At 41.9% G+C, this 17,961-nt stretch overlaps 1 protein-coding gene across 2 annotated transcripts in view; it reads right to left on the minus strand.

Annotated features, from left to right (window-relative positions):
• ASXL1 (ASXL transcriptional regulator 1) overlaps positions 1-17,651 on the minus strand; it is a 76,065-nt gene extending 58,414 nt beyond the window's left edge. For both annotated transcript variants that reach the window (XM_053926208.1, XM_045194551.2), the window contains exons 1-3: positions 17,120-17,651; positions 11,764-11,846; positions 9,334-9,442 (exon numbers count right to left, since the gene is read on the minus strand). In XM_053926208.1, coding sequence (XP_053782183.1) covers positions 9,334-9,442; positions 11,764-11,846; positions 17,120-17,176 — 249 coding nt within the window. In that variant the 5' untranslated portion in view covers positions 17,177-17,651. The remainder of the gene's footprint in view (positions 1-9,333; positions 9,443-11,763; positions 11,847-17,119) is intronic.
• Positions 17,652-17,961: the final 310 nt, after the last annotated feature.

Here is a 17,961-nt window from a genome sequence, read left to right on the forward strand (position 1 = left end):
CCGTGGTAGTGCTTTCCAAGCCTGTTACCTGACCTTTACCAATTCGTTCTTACGGATCTTTGAACTTCAGGACAAAAGGCAGCTCATCTCTTAGGCATAAAACCAGAGTCTGACCATGGCTCTGAAAACAATCAAGTTCTCTCTTCTCCCTGAGCTGGCTTGGAATCCTGTCAGATAATGGAATATCCCTTTTATCAAAGGCGGTTCTAGAAGTCCCTTGAGAATCACTCAACTAAGGGAATCTTTTATTAACTGAGGGGACAAAGCTTCATCAAAACTCAACTGCTGCTACCACTATCCAGAGCAAAAGTCACTGCTCTACTGACCAGGCCTTCTGTGCAATGAAGCGTCAGCCTCCAGTAAATACCAAATGCATTACGAAAGAACAGGGAAGAAAAATATCCAGGGCTGCCTTACTTTCCACACAAAGTAGTCTAGATGTTAGAATGTGAGTACAGCAAGTATCTTCACTGAATTTTTACTCTAGGAGGTTTTCAACAGATCTCCTGGTCCAGAAAAAATGCCTGGGGTGCCTGGGGCATGGGGTGGGGATGGTAGAACCCACAGACATGGAGAAGCTGAGCCCTCATGCTTGTTTCCGACCCCTATTTGTATTTTGCAGCTCCACTTTATATGAGATTAAAGGGTTTTACACCTGATGTATTTAAATGACCAATGAATTTCAACTCCTGAATGTCAGAGGAAAAAAAACGTATAAATGGAGCTATCTGGTAAGACACGAAGTGCAACGCTGGAACCTTGACTCCTGGAGTCCAGTGCTCTCACCACCACCATGTATCACTCATTCTAGCAGAGGAAAGAACACCTATGACAGAAATGCCCCAGTATGATTAATGCACAGTGTAGAAATTCAAACCAACCAACCATACTAACTAAAGAGTTCACATCTAAGGATATGAAAAGCTACTTTTGCTGAACAAGAATTTTCATTAGAGAGTAAAATGAACATTTTGAGAAATATCGAGCAACTCACAAGATGCCTCAAAAAGGTGAAGTGACCAAAGGTCATAAAACCTGAAGAAAAACTCCTTATTCTAAATTGGCATAATAAAGAGAAATCAGATTCAAGAAGTGGGACCCTGGGTTTCAATCCCAACTCAGGCACGTGTATTTGTCAACACGGATGTGTGGTCACAGTTAAGTTATTTGATCTGTTACAAGCTCAGTTTTCTATCTGCAAAATGAAGATATTTGAGAGCCCCTGCCACACTAAAATTCTAGGATTCTAAGCATTTGAAAAATCTTATTTTATAAGGCTAACACAGTCTATAAAAGACACATTGGCTAAAAATGTCACTACCATTTTAAGTGAAACCAGATTCATGTTTCTAACAAACAATATAAGAGTTCAAAACTTTTTCTACATCTAAAACATACCTAAAATTTTAAATTGTTACTAATGGGTTCAGTTTCTGCCTTCAGCAATTAAGAGGAACCAGATTATGGACACAGCCTGGGAAAAACTTATTTCAAATGTCAGATTTTTTCAGATTTATGTGGAAATGCCAAAGAAGGTTAGACAAAAAAGGGTTCTTCGGGGGAGGGAGGTGGGGAGGGCTGGGGTAGTGGCAAGGGGTGGGGGGAAAAGGCAGAAAACTATACTCAAACAATTAAAAAAAATAAAAAATAAAAATAAATAAAAAGCTATCAAAAAGGCAAAAACACCCCAGGGTTCTTCAAAGACAACTTGATGAACAGAAGAAAAAAAATAACCCAAAATATGCATATTTTATAATAAAATTGATATAAAAGGTGAACTACTAAAACTGGCTGGCTAAAGATTTCGATGATGCCAGCCATCTCCTACTCTTCATTCAGCCAATATGTATTAAGTACCTATGTGCCAGACAGGAGATAAGTGAAAACAAAGTCCCTGCACTTACATTCTAATGGGGAAGACTACAGATAATCAAGTAACCAAACAAGCAAGGTAATTTCAGGTACGGATATGAAACACATTTTAAAACCTCATAATGTTGTGGAATTAGATTGGTAGTATCTGAGAAGATACTTTTGGACAAAGAACCAAATGACAAGGTGTTACCATAGAGCTTTCAGGTAGAGGGGCTAGCAAGTGCGAGGGCTCTGAGGGGGAAACGAGCATGGGATATCTGAGAAACAGAGTAAAGGCCAGGGTGGCTGAAGTATAATAACCAAGGAAAAAATACTAGGAGAGCAGAGACACAGGCCACGGGCCAGTCAGGATAGTGACATGACGGACAGTGACATGAAAGTAGTCTTAAAAGACTACTTTCTATGTTTGCTGTCTACCTATCAAAAATCAAAATGGCTTCTGCTATAGCCTTTCGAATCACAGACTCTGTAATTTTACAGTATCTAAGTCTAAGACTATTCCATTTTTCTCAGTATTTAATGATAACATAAGTCATTTTGAAATTGCCATAAATGTGGAGTTGTGCATGAATATAGTTTTTAGGGTCTTTTAAAAAGATTTTATTTATTTATTTTTAGAAAGATGGGAAGGAAGGGAGAAGAGAGTAAGAGAAACATCAATGTGCAAGAATACACTGACCAGTTGCCTCTCTCACACCCCTATCTGGGGACCTGGCCCCCAACCCAGGCATGTGCCCTGACTGGGAATCAAACCAACGACCCTTCAGTTCACAGGCGCTCAATCCACTGAGCCACACCAGCCAGGGTTGTTTGTGAATACTTTAATTGTAGTTCCATAAATAACAGTGTGAGTCTGCAATAATTATTTCCTTCTCTTCCTCCAACTGCTTTTCCTTTTCTTGTTGTATTTGCAAACTGTGGATTTTAATGGATGAATATTTCAAGTGTAGTTTCCTATTTATTTTACCAAGATGTTTTTATATTTTAAAAAATATTCTACATTATATATTTAAAAGGTTCAACTGAGCATGTCAATTGAATTAAAAGACCCTGAAGGCTGAACCCTATACTGCTACATGAGGTATAATAAAGTGCAAATAGCCACAAGTGACTTGAGTGACATTTTGATTTGAGAACCATCCCACAAGAAAACTGAACAATGTTCAGATGACTGCAGTAATGCCTGACAGTGAGTGCCATAATGACTCCTCACCAATCCAGATTAGACTCACCAAGCCACAAAAAGCATAGTAGTTCAACATGAAAGTCCAAAAAGTGTAGACTACCACAAAGAACTTGCAGTGGTTTTACAGGATGGTAAATCCCAACTATAAAAAAAATGATATAAATCCTACCTCTAACCAGGCACTGATGGACACTGACAGCTGACTTCAGGACCAGCTTAAGGAAAACAAATCAAGAACTGAAAGCATGGATAGACTGCATCTATCCCATGCATCCCTGAGGACTAGCTCTGTGGACTGATGCAAGCACCTACAACAGACTCATAGATAGAGAACAGACTGACAGCTGTCAAAGGGGCGGTGGGAGGTTAGGTAAAAAAGGTGATGGGATTAAGCAAGAAAAAAGTTCAGATACGGACAACAGTACATGATTACCAGAGGGAAAGGGGGTGGGGGGAGAAGAGGGTAAAGGAGGGATAAATGGTGATGGGAGGCGACTTGACTTGGGATGGTGAACACAATACGATATACAGATGACGTATTACAGAACTACACACGTGAAATGTATACAATTTTATTAAGCAATGTCACTCCAATAAATTCAATAAAAATTTAAAATAAGTAAATAAAAAATAAAACACAGTGTCAAATGTATCATCACATTACCCAGGACAACTTTTATCAGAGAAGGAACCCTGTGGTATGCCCCAAAAGAGTGCAGCTTGTCGGAATACCTTTATAAACCATGGACAAAGCTACATAAATGTATCCAGGCTGAAAAAACTATTTTCAACTTGCAAAACCACATAGATATATGTAATTTTGACCTTGATGGCCCAAAAGAGATTTCCACACATGCAGGGGCTGGGGGTGGGGGTGGGGTAGGCAGTGGGTAGAAAAACTACCAAGCCTTTCTGTGCATGCTTTTTTCCTTAACACACAAGAGAAAACTTAGGCAAAAAAAAAAAAAAAAAAAAGCCACAGGATTTCAGAGGTCACTACCACCTTCAAAAGGAAAAATGAGAAATATGAGTTAAATAATCTGTGTCTTCTTGTCCCTCATTAGAGCAAGAACCTGACTCTTAAGTAGACCTCTACACAAAACATTCCGTCACTTCCATCATTCACTGCTGAGTGGCTCTGGGCTACAGCCTGGAATAGTAGACTTGATCTAGAAGTACAAACACAAGGGAGTCTGAAAATAACCAAGACTTGTACACTTTCATTAGTCCTTTAAAAATGTATTTACTTCTGTAAGACAACTGACTTGGATTATTCAAAAAATATCAATGCCACGAAAGACAAAAAAAAGCAAGGGAACAATCATGTTTTTTTATGTTAAAGGAGATTAAAGAGACATGAAAACCAAATGTAATACATGACTCTTAAGAATGCTGGAGTTAATAAGCTATAAAGAGCATTTTTAGAACTAGAAAAAATTTGAATACAAACTATATACTATAGGCTACTGTATCAATGTTAAATTTCTGTTCCCCTTTCACTGAATTTATTGAGGTGACACTGGTTAACAAAATGATACAGGTTTTGGACACACAGTTCCACAGCACATCATCTGTACAATGAATTTTATGTTCACCACCCTACCTCTCCACCCATTCAAGTTTCTTGAAGGGGATACCGATATTGTGGTTATGTAGGATAATGTCCCTGCTCTTAAGATATACTTTCTAAAATATTTAGGGGTCAAGTACCAGTACTAGTCAACACTTCCAAATGGTTCTGATTAAAAAAAAAAAACACCAAAAAACCCTATGTAGAAAGGGATAAAGCAAATGTGGCAAATTTGTAGCAATCAGTAAGAAAGGTAGATAGGTGGAGAATTCACTGTAGTACTCCTGTTTTACTGTAGGTCTGAAATCTTTTCAAAATAATAAAATGAAGGATAAAAAAATTTTGTAAAGTTCTTACCACCACCTTGACCTTGAGCGCTTATTGGGCAGACCTGGGTTCTCAGATGACCAGCATGGTAATCAGCTGGTTCAGACTTGTGGGACCTTTTTTATTCACTCCTGAATAATAATAAAGTAACTGCCTGCACAACTCCTGGGAGATAGTGTGACAATAATGAGGCATTTAATAAGAAACGAGTAATTAATATACTCATAACGTGGAATCTAGAATCCTAAACAGTTTTTAATAATAATAAGACCTATCTACATGTGCCACCATGACAAATATATTAACAGAATAAAGGAAACAGCAAAACTGTAAGTATGATCCAATTTTTTCAAATGTGATTAACATAAATTATTACTTAAGTTGCAGGTAGCAGAATTTATGGGTTACTTTCATTTTTCCTGCTGCATTTTGCTTTCTGTTCCACTTGCATATATTGCTTTTATAACAAATCAAAATTAATAGACACACAGATAATTAAGCAAAAATTCTACCAGCCATAGCAGCAAATACCTTTCATTTTAGCTGAGATATGAGCTAGATGCAAAGGCAGATCTTAGAATAGCTTCATCAAAATTACCAGCAGTATTTATCATCAAATGTCAAAACAAAAGGATAATAAAGTATAAGAATATAACCATTATGTACTAATTCATTCATTAAATGTGCATTTGACAGCTACTTTGCACAGTATCCTAGTGGACACTGAAATAAATAAGAGCTGGTCCCTGCCCTCAAGGAGTTTAGTCTCACTAGGGCAACCAGACAAGCAAACCATTAACAACAACAAAAAAAGCACAAAGAATATTAGAGAGGCAATGTACCATTCGAACAAGCAAGACGCTACAGAGACTAAGCAACAAAGTCAAAGGCAGATGAGAGGACATGCTGCATACATCTTCAATTAACTCATCTCAGGGCACTGCAGACTAACAGAACACCCCCAACCTTACCGCAGAATCATACAATGACGTTTATTCAGATACATTAAAATGAAAAATTTAATTCAGTTCAAATATTTATCAAACATCAGCCCTGGCTGGTATGGCTCAGTGGATTGAGCACCAGTCTGTGAACCAAAAGGTTCCCGGTTTGATTCCCAGTCAGGGCACATGCCAGGGTTGTGGGAAGGTCCCCACTGGGGGGCAATGTGTGGGAGGCAACCACACATTGATGTTTCTCTCCCTCTCTTTAACCCTCCCTTCCCCCTCCCTAAAAATAAATAAATAAATACATCTTTAAAAAGAAATTCACCATTTTCGGTAAGTTTTTTTAATGTATACTGATATGACAGCTGTCACAATAAAATCTAACAAAATTGTTTCGAATGATGTTACAGACAGCTAAGCTAGAGCCATCATATAGGAAAAAACTAAATGAACTTTCTGGCCAACCCAATATTATGCTACCTCTTAACCAAAAAAAAAGTCCAAAATACCAGAAATAAAAACAATATAGAAAACACACTTGATGTGTACATAAAGATCAAGTTTTATGACTGCAGGCTATATAGTTAGTTGATATTTGCTCAAGTTTTTAACTTTGAATTAAACAAGTCTTTCAAGAAAACAAAACTACGGACTTTAGGCCAAGATGGAGGTGTAGATAGACACACTGTGCCTCCTAGCACAACCAAAAGAAAGACAACAATTTAAAAACAAAAAACAACCAGAACTGACAGAAAATCGAACTGTATGGAAGTCCAAAAACCAAGGAGATAAAGAAACATTCATCCAGGCCGGTAGGAGGGGTGGAGACGCACAGCCGGGAAGAGAGGACTCACGGCAATGCGCAGCTGGCAGACCCAGCCAGGTGGCGGATTGTGGACCAGAGTGGGCAATGCTGCAGCTGGCCAGCAAGGCAAGCAGCTGGTGGACCAGGTGACACACCCCCAACCCACAGTTCCAGCCTGGGGAAATCAAGCCTCAGACCACTGACTGAAAATACCTGTGGGGGCTGAGGCAGCAGTGGGAGAAACTCCCAGCCTCACAGGAGAGTTCCTTGGAGAGACCCACAGGGGCCTAGAGCGTGCACAAACCCACCCACTCGGGAAGCAGAACCAGAAGGGCCCAATTTGATTGTGGGTAGCGGAGGGAGTGACTGAAAACCGGCAGAGAGTGGAGCAAGCACCACTGCTCCCTCTTGGACCCATCCCCCACATACAGCATTGGTGATCACCTAAGGCTCCGCCCCTTTATGTAACAGGCACACCAAGACACACACACACACACACACACACACACAAAAGGCCCAAATGAAAGAACAGATCAAAGCTCCAGAAAAAGTACAAGTAAGCCACAAAGACAGCCAACCTATCAGATGCACAGTTCAAAACACTGGTAATCAGGAAGCTCACAGAATTGGCTGAATTTGGTCACAAATTAGATGAAAAAATGAAGGCTACGCTAAGAGAAACAAAGGAAAATGTACAGGGAAACAACAGTGATGGCAAGGAAACTGGGACTCAAATCAACGGTGTGGACCAGAAGGAAGAAAGAAACATCCAACCAGAAAAGAATGAAGTAACAAGAATTCAAAAAAATGAGGAAAGGCTTAGGAACCTCCAGGACATCTTTAAATGTTCCAACGTCCAAATTATAGGGGTACCAGAAGGAGAAGAAGAAGAACAAAAAATTGAAAACTCATCTGAACAAATAATGAAGGAGAACTTCCCTAATCTGGTGAAGGAAATAGACTTCCAGGAAGTCCAGGAAGCTCAGAGTCCCAAAGAAGATGGACCCAAGGAGGAACACACCAAGGCACATCATAATTACATTACCCAAGATGAAACAGAAGGAGAGAATCTTAGAAGCAGCAAGAGAAAAGGACACAGTTACCTACAAAGGAGTTCCCATAAGACTGTCAGCTGACTTCTCAAAAGAGACCTTACAGGCAAGAAGGGGCTGGCAAGAAGTATTCCAAGTCATGAAAGGCAAGGACCTACATCCAAGATTGCTCTATCCAGCAAAGCTTTCATTTAGGATGGAAGGGCAGATAAAGTGCTTCTCAGATGAGGTCAAGTTAAAGGAGTTCATCATCACCAAGCCCTTATTATATGAAATGTTAAAGGGATTTATCTAAGAAAAAGAACATAAAAAATATGAACAGTAAAATGACAGTTATTAACAGCCACACCTAAAACAGAAACAAAAGCAAACTAAGCAAACAACTAGAACAGGAACAGAACCACAGAAATGGAGATCACATGGAGGGTTATCAACAGGGGAGGGGGAGAGAGGGGGGAAAGGTACAGAGAATAAGTAGCATAAATGGCAGGTAGAAAATAGACAGGGGGAGCATAAGAATAGTGTAGGAAATGTAGAAGCCAAAGAACTTGTAAGTATGACCCATGGACATGAACTATAGGGGGGGAACGTGGGAGGGAGGGGGTGTGCAGGATGGAGTGGTGTGAAGGGGGGAAATGGGACAACTGTAATAGAATAATCAATAAAATATATTAAAAAAAAACAAAAGGGAAAAATTTGTATATGGACCACTGCAATTTATAACTACATTATGGAAGAGTATAAGGGTCAGCATCCAATATCAGTTTCCTCACCGTCAACAGGTCATCTTGTCTACACCAGGAATCAGGAAACTACATACAGCCCCATGTCAAATGCCTGTTGCTGGTGTTTGTAAACAAAGTTTTACTGGAACACTACCAGGCCCATTCATTGGGGCATTGTCTATGGTTGCTTTCCTGCTACAATGACAGAGTTGAATAGTTGTGCTAGAGATAGTACGGTCCACAAAACATAACATATTTATTATCTGGCCCTCTACAGATAAAGTTTGCCAACTCCTGGTTTAAATGATTGCCACATATATCACAAATGGTAGAAAAATAATTAGCCTGTTCATTTCAGCTTTATTAAAGCTTTATTATGAACTCTACCCAATTTAAGTTCTCTTCCTTTGTAATTAGTGTCACTTAGTAAATGCTAATGAGTTTTTGAAAATCTATATGTTCACACTTCAGTTATTTTCCACAGAGTAGGTCTTACTTTAGCTGCCCAGTAATTTATCCTTCACAATATTATTACAAACAAAATCCTAATTAAGGCACATTTGCAATTACCCCGCACATACTTATCCCTCTATTGCATACAATCTACAAAAACATAGACAGGGAAAAGCTGAATACAGACATAACAGCTAATATGACTAAATTATTTCCTAATACCCTGTTCACACTAGAACATCTCAGTCAACTGCCATTTAGGACCAACAGCATCAGCTATTACCTGCTTGCATATTAGAAATTCATGGGCCTCATTCCAGACCTACCAAGTGATTCTTATGCACACTAAAAGCTTAAGAAGCGCTGCACTGAAACAGAGTTTATATCACTTACCTTGAGTGTGAAAAGGCTGATTCGGCCAGGCAGTTTATAAAAGAGCCCCTCTCCTCCTCTTGAATTGGAATGTAGCATGGCGTTGAGACACGCGAGAGGGGATGTCCCACTGTAAAAGCATACAAGGACGAGTGAGTCACACAGATCCGTAAGTCTACTTACTCAAAAATCTAAGACCCTCTGACTCCTTAAATCAGTAAGAAGCACAGCAAGAAATACAGAAAAAACAGATCCCACGATAACAATTCCACTTTGAAAGTAGGAAAAGAATGCCGTGGACAACGTGACTTGGTAGGGCATCATCCTGCAAACTGAGGGCTGTCAGTCCAATTCCTGGTCAGGGCACACGCCTAGGTTGCAGGATTAGTTCCCAGTTGGGGCACGTGCAAAGGGCAACCAATTGATGTTTCTCTCCCTTCCCCTCTTAAAAAAAAAAAAAAACCCACAGTAGCCAAAGACTAACAGATGAAATTCACATAAATCACACCCAGAGAACTCAGGAGTTTTGAAAAACACATTACCCAATATTTAAATAAAAATTTTTAATTAAAATTTAATATTAATTAAAAACAACACCGAGAGTGTCCTAGCCTCTAGGTTTCAACTGGCATCTCATGCTCGGAAACTGTCACACAACATTATAAACACAAAGACCACAGAATCAGTGATGCCATCCCAAGAAAACAAGCACACTTATTTTCCCTCCAGTTAAGTATTTTTCTAAAAGCACACAAAAGAACAGTATTTCATTTGGTTTTTCTCTGTTAGGATGAGGGAAGGATGGGTTTTATTCTACACTTACCCAGGAGCAATCATTTACATTTGAATATAAAAAGAAAAAAGTGGATTTGGTACCCAATAGTGCTCAAACATTAAATCAAGAAAAGTTATTTCATGGTCCTGCCACAACAGCAGGCCACAAAACAATGACAATTCAGTGAATTCGAGGCTACATACTGGATCTTAAAATAGAAAAGCTGTCAAAAAATACAGACACTGCCCATTATTAACGTTGGGCATTAATGTTAGAGCTTGGCACTAGCATGTGCTTAGTGGTTAGGTTCACCTGAGTAACCTTCTCTTCCTTCTCCTCAGCATGTTAAAAAAACATATAAATATACTAAGTAGAGCCTCTTAGCATTTTTCAGAACTGCAGGCCCTAATTTATGCAGTGTTAAAAATAATTTCCGAATCTAAAAAAGCCATTAAAAAAAATCTATTACTTATTCTGCTTTGGAACACAATGGATACTAAAAAAATTTTCACCAAGAAACCAATCTCTAAAAGAAACCTCAAGCAGAATCTGGAGTATCAAGTGGGTGTGCTAAAATCTCCGTTACAGGGGGGAACAGCATGCTGGCAGAATCCTTCCGCGAACAGTGTTAACTCCTACACACTATACCTCTCTGTCTACAAATTACAGAGCTGCTCACTCATCACAGCCCCACGACTGCTTCAGAATTCCTGTAAGAGCAAGAAGCAGAAACAAGTTAAGGTTCTTAATCCCGTTTGTCCCAAAGGGACTGATTTACCTTCTATAGGAATAGTGGTCCGACAGCAGTACAGACAGCAGCATGATGGGAAATAGACCATAAAAACAAAAATAAAACACGATTATAACATTACACAATGCACAGATACTATTTAAACGAATGTCATCTAAACAATCCTAATCTTCCCTCACCACAAAATATCAACTTGAAAAAGTCTGAACTGACAGCTATAAAGTGAGTATCTTTTGACTCTAAGAAGCTAAAGTTTAATCAGCAAAAACATACACTGTTTATTCTGAGTCCCAGGAAGTGACTATGTTGAACTCTCCTTTCATCTAGAAGAAAACCAGTTACTGATTTTCATGCCTGCAATTCCTTCTGTGTTTCTAACTTGTTGCTTCTCCAGGAAAACTACCTCATAGGATAACAAAATCAAGGTCACCCCAAAATTCACCATACCACGAATGGCTAGAATCAGTAGGAGAAAAAAAAAAAAAAAGCCAGTGGGTTTTATGGTGATGAGATCACCCTTCTTTGATCCTAACACAAAGGACTTCATAGACACCGTATAAAGAGAAGGGTACTTTTAGACTCCATACAGCCTATCAGCGTCCATCCCTTCTCTACTACGGAAACTTACAAAACAGAGTACAAGAGAAAATGTGCAGACTTCATACACACAAAAAAAACAAGCTCCATGTCCAGACATAACAGAGAGCGAGGGTAAGGAAAGCCACTGGACCTCTGATGAAAAGAAATGGATGTTCACACTCCCACCCTACACTTAGGAGGACACACAACCTGAGACATTCCACACCACCACCAGACACGAGTGTGAGTGTGTACATGTGTGCACATGGGGACTTATTACTACATAACTAGAGAAAGACACATGTACTATGAAACCCTCATGTTAAGCAACAAAAGCAATACAAACCTCATTTCCTTTAGTCCTTCTGCTTCTATGACCTGCAGAATCTGTTTTGGTGTCATTGGAGCATCTGAGTAGTTCTCTAGTACCTAAGGAAATATAAACGTTCTGAATTCAGTATACTATTTCCATTTATATCCACCAATCTAGATCATGGGCTACAGTTCTGCTATGAGGTATCACTGATGACAACTGCAGTATTTCCACAGTTAAAATTACTTCAGAAACCAAATTATACATAGTTGCTAAAAATGATTGCAATCAACTGAAATATTCTAATTCTCAATTCTAAAATCACGCCTCTTCTTAGCATACATGTTATGGTATGTAGGGTCTTAGCAATGTTGGTTACTGCTTAACTTGATGATGTTAATATGACTAAACCAAAGAATACATAATGCTACACAATAATTTGTAAGACAGAAATGCATTCAGATTTTCTTTCCCAAGGAAGTTTGATTAGTACCCACATTTTTAAATGATTTTTGCCACTGAGTTGTGAAATCCTGTGTTAACTGCCACAGCACACTTTATTATTTGGCAACATGATGCTATCTATGTTCTACATGATTGGTGCGAGCAAACAATGAGAAATAGAACATCTCATTTACGTTAGAGTCGTCTGTAAGTCATGGCAGCGGTTTCTCAGTGAGCAACTGCAGCTCTCTGACTTTTAAGAGGTTCAGTTGTTTTAGAAATGTTGTCCTACTCAAGCAGAAGAAGACAGGCTGTCAATATCTTTGTACTGACTCTACCTGTGCAGGCGCTGAGGTTACCCCAAACCATACCAACATCTTGCAGTCATTCAACAACGGTAGCTAAGTACTGCTCTGTCACGAATACTGATACAGTGTCAAGTAGGAATACTGGCAGGACTGTGGCTGGAGGCAATGCCACTGTGGAGAAGAACATGTTCCCTCAGCATGAAAAAAAGTCAACTTTTGGAGAAGTAGATGCTCAGATAAAACCCCCATTCCTAAAGTCTCCCTTTTCAATTTTTATTCTCCTTGAGTGACATTATCATCTCTCACACTTTCAACTACTACCTAAACTCTGATAACCACCAGAACATGCTAGCCCAGACTGCTCCCCAAACTTCAGACTCAAATACTCAGTTCTGTACTACTGACCACGCCCGCTGATCGTCTACTCTGATTCTTCTGCCCTCTTCTTGCAACATTCTAATTCAGAAACCGAGGAGGCACCCTTCACTCTCACCTGTCCTCCAGTTCCCACAGCCAGGTTCCTAGCAGACCCAACACAACAGCATCTAACATCCCCGTAGTCTGCCCTGCTTTTCTCAGATCCACTCTTCCTCTGCTGCCATTCTTCATTCAATAAATACATGAATACTTTGTGCCAGGAACAATTCTAGGAATTCATCAGTAAACAAGACCAAATACCTGCTCCAGGAGAACTTACCTGCTATAGCTGGAGGTCAACCCAACAAAACAAACATGTCCTCATCATTTTCCTGCTTTAAAATCCCTCAACAGCAACCTAGCTTCAGGAGAATCCACTCTGGTGGCCCAGCAGAAAAACAGAACTTCAGTCAAATTCTGTCCTTCTAAACTTGGACAAGTAACCTACCCAACCCCAGCTTGGGTTCCCTCATTTATAAAGGAAGGACAGTGATGTCTTCCTCAAGAGTTTTACAGACTAGAGATGATGTAAGTGCCTACAGCACCTTAAGTGCCTACAGGCACATAAGACCGTCATAATATGGTCTCTGACTGTCTCTGTACCTGATTGCCAACATACATACTACACAAACTTTATGTTCCAAGAACTACGTGTACTTCTACCCAATTCCCACACTCTCCACCCTGTGAATTCTCTCATTTTCTCCCTCTCTCTCCCATCTCTCTGATGGGCCTAACTCCTACTTGCCCTTCAAGATTCGGTTCGGAAAGCACCTTCCTCCAGGAAGCCTCCTCTGATTTCTGCCAGGAAGAAGTAAACTGTCTTTTCAGTGCCCCCATAGTTCCACAACACAAATAATTAATCTTCCAAGGCAGGGCACTTGAGAGTGAAAGGAGGAACTGCAGGAACTGCTTATGCCTGGACAATAAGCAGGAACCAGGATGTCTGTTTACATTTATACATCTATGTTGGCATTCATCAGGCCTGTAGTACAATTCTATTCATGTGTCTAGCTCTTCCCCATATCCAGAAGACCGCAAGCTCCTCAGGAGCAAATCTCATCTATCTTTGAATCCCAAGACACTAAGTACCAACTCAGGCACTGCTGACTTAAACCCACAACAAACCCTAGGACAAACTTCTATCGTTCACTGTCACAGATACACTTCTTTGGTACTAATTAAGGGTGAGCTGAGCCAGTGAATTTTTCTAGGATATCTTTTTTAAAAGAAGCATGAATCTGAAAAAAATAATTACCAATTATTTAAACAATAATTACAAAGAGCTTGAGAATCTAAGACAGAGGAGACAAAATCTCTAAAGGGAAGCTGCATTAAAAGGTACAAAGTATTCACTTGTCTCAAAACTATATATGCCTCCAGCTTTTAGTATAAGAACAATTCAGCAGTGTTCTATTCCTAGTCTGTCTTTCTAGAACACACTTTAAAGAAGGGGGGGGGGGACCTCTCTTCTCCTACTTCAAAGGAAAAAAAATGTTTGATGTAAGAATGGTCAGTCATGAATCAAAGTGAAAGATAAAGCCCTGCAATGAAGAGTTTCTCAAAGCCGGGGGAATCCATTTAAGGGCATTCAATCTAAAGGGAAATCCCCTTGGCTATTTTTCTCCCAAACAAATTGTTCCTAAGAAGCAGGAGGATTTACATCCATCCAACCCCCTAAAGTCTACCTCTTACATCTCAGGCAGACAATACTAAAAAAAATGTTTACAAGAACATCTACTTCTCAACATTATTAACATTTGCAAAAATCAATCTCCTGGGGCGTACTGCTCCACCAAAATTCTCCAGAAATCTTTTCTTTCCTACCACAATACTTGTTTAAGGGGTTCCCAGTATCGCTCGCCATTTGAGCAAGATCAGAAGCAATATGAAACGCCCCCAAGCAAATGCACCTGATTGCCAAGGCAGGCATTTCAAACCCACCTGTCCAAAGAGGAGTTCGCTCTATCGCCCTCCCGTTTAAGCTTACTCTAGACAAGCTTCTCCCTGTCCTGTGTGAGCTCCCACAAATTCTCCAGTACTCAGTTTGTTACAGCATTTTTTGTAATGGGGAGGAGACTCTGAAAGTTCTCCCTCACCCACCAACACAAATTCTAAAACAAAACACAATAAAAGATATGAAAAATTATGCACCATGTTCCCACACGCTGTCTCACATTTTTAGGTGCACCACAAAGTAATTTCTATTCATATTACTATTTTTTAATGAAGAGCCACAGAAGAAAAAGAGAAAGAACTTATTCATATAACTGGGCATAAAGTTGAGCTAATGATAAAACAGAAATAGCAACCTAGACACTGAAGTTCAGATCACAATAAATTAAAGAACCTAATGAGGCTTAACAGAACAGTGGACCCCAAATTCCTAGTCTTTCAACTAGCAAGAGGCAAACCAACAAAGCTTTGAGACAAATAGACTTTAGAATTGTGCCAGAACATAAATAACAGGATTTAAAGGTACTTTCACCTACCTCTACCAAGTAAAACTCTGGCAGGCAAATTTCCTTTTGGTGCCATGAGCCGTTAGCACCTGCATAACGGGAACTCAGAAGAGAATCTCAATGAACACCCAAGACTCAACCTGGAGGAGGGGCTCTCCTCTACTCTCCTTTAGGCCCAAGTTTGTTTTCAGGAGAAGCAAAACTGGAGAAATCCTCCAAGTTAGCAAAGCTTTCAATTTTGACTGAATCAGAGAAGACAAATCAGGAACTTCAAATTTCATATGCCAAAACAAATTAACTGAAGCACAAAACTTCAGCATACAAACCATTGTTACTTCTGTTTCTTGGGTAACAAATGCCTGGGGAAAATGATCAGGAAAATTATCCTATAAACCAAACAACTTTAATTCTTGCTAGTCGGTAACTTGAGTTTTACAGACTTCAAGCAAGAAAAAGACATACCACAGATTTGTAACAACCCCCAACACAGGCTCTTGCACAACCCCTCTGAAGCAGGAACCTCACTTCTGAATAAAACAAAGGGTTAGAAGGTTAAGCTTCACTCATCATTGAAAGTGACCTATAGCAATTACATATAAACTACAGGATACCGAGAGACAAGTAATGCCCATCTGCACTATAAACCTGCTGTGACAGTTCTGAAGAAGTGACATCTTTGGGAGAAGGAGAACCCGTTACTATTGTCATCAGCAAGATTTTGTAAGAGCAGGACCCAAAGTGTTTGTTTTGTGGATGCAAAACCAAAAGGAAGACATTTCACTAACAAGGCCTGCTAACACTTTGAAAACAGAAAAGTCACAACCCCTCTAACCAGGCGGCTTCACACACTCAAATTACTCTCTCCCTTGCTAAGTCCTCAGCGAGCAGTGTCTTCAGACACTTGGTCTTTGTCCAACACTTCATGTATACATGCACCGGGACACTAAGGAATAGAGAACACACACAGATACATTCTTTGCAAAGTGTAGCCAGTCCTCTGCCTACCTCCAGTCTAGCTCATGAAGTAAAACACTCTAGTCAGCGTTTCTCCAAGTGTGGTCCGTGGGCCACCTGCGTTAGAAATCAACCTGGGCAGCTGGTTAAAATGAAGATACCCAAGCAGTACTCCATCCAGAACCTCAGACTCAGGTCTTAAGCAGGCCTTAGGACGAGCATTCCTAACAACCTCCCCAGGCGACCCCGCAGAACCCTCAAGTTGGAGGAGTACCAATGCTCAGGGTTCAAGGGGGAGCAAACACTTCCTCCCTCCACACACCTGGTTCAGACTGTGAAAGCTCAAAATGCCACTCGCGTCCTTGGAACTGGGGGCGCTTCCCCACCCCTAGAGTCAAACGCACCACCCCCTAGCCCACCAGGAAGCAAGGGAGGAGCTTCTGACCCTTCCCGGAAACCTAACTCCCCCGGAGTACATAAACCAAGCTTCCCCAGACCCCCCGACGCTGCCAAATAGTGGGGGAGGGGAGGCTGGGGCCGTGCCGCCAGGAGGGGGAGGAGCCAGCCTGCCAGCTCGCCCCTCCGCAGGAATTTAGAGGTGGGGGGGTCGTGCAGAAAAAGGCGCCACATCCAACCCGGCGGGGGACATTCCCCACCCAATGCTTTGGGGGGGTGTCGTGGTCTGGAGGGTGGCCCCGCCCCTCTTGCGGTGGGCAGGACTTCGCCCCTCCCCCTCCCGGTGGGGGTGCGCAGCGAGCCCACCCCCACACCCTCAAACGAGCCCCCTAGGGCGGCCCGCCTCACCAAGCGCGCGGCCTCGGCCCACGTGCGCTCCTTCTTCCTCTTCTGTTTGTCCTTCATCCTCCTCTTCCTCCTCCCAGGCGGCGGCGGCGGCTCCACGCAGGACCTCCGGGCGGGGCGGGCCGGGGGGGCGACGGTGCGGGGCGGCGGCAGCGGCGGGGGGCGCGTGGCGGCGGCGGCGCGCGAGAACTCGGGTGCGGCCGGGGATAGGGGGCGGGCGCGCGGGGACCGACTGGAGCGAAACGCGGCGCGAGGGCGGTGATGGGGGAGGGGTGGCGGCGGCTCCACGCGCCCGCGCTGCGTCAGTCGCCCACGGCGGCAGCGGCGGCGGCAGCCCCACGATCGCTAAGGAATGCGGCGGCTCTGCATAACCACGGGGTCAGAGGTCACGGCTCCGGGCTCCGTTTTCCCGCTCTGCTGAAGAGCCAAGACTGGACTGGCGGCGGAGAGCGAAGGCGAGACGCGGCTTTCCTTTCGGCGCCCGGGTGTGTGAGTGTCTGCTGTGGGTGTGTGTGAGTGTGTGTGAAGAGTGAAGGGGGGGGAGTATGGGGGTTTTTTTTTTTTTGAACAAAAACAAACCGAAAGGGCTACTGGGAATCGTAGTCCCGGCTGCCTCTCTGGCTTCCCCCGCTCCGGAAGAATATGGCTGCATGAAAGGCTTGGACCACACCTCCCGGCGTGCCCCGCGGCTCGCCTTTCCGCTCTCCCCTCCCTCCCTCGGCCTCTCAGAGCTTGTTAAGGAAGAGAGATTGGCAGATATTCGGGGAAGGTTGGGCGGAGTCTCGCGAGGTGCGGGAATTGGCTGGGGACCTGATGCATTCTGGGAGGCGATGCTGGGAAGAGGC

The sequence above is a fragment of the Desmodus rotundus genome, chromosome 6 (assembly GCF_022682495.2).
Source record: "Desmodus rotundus isolate HL8 chromosome 6, HLdesRot8A.1, whole genome shotgun sequence".
Taxonomy (NCBI): Eukaryota; Metazoa; Chordata; class Mammalia; order Chiroptera; family Phyllostomidae; genus Desmodus; species Desmodus rotundus.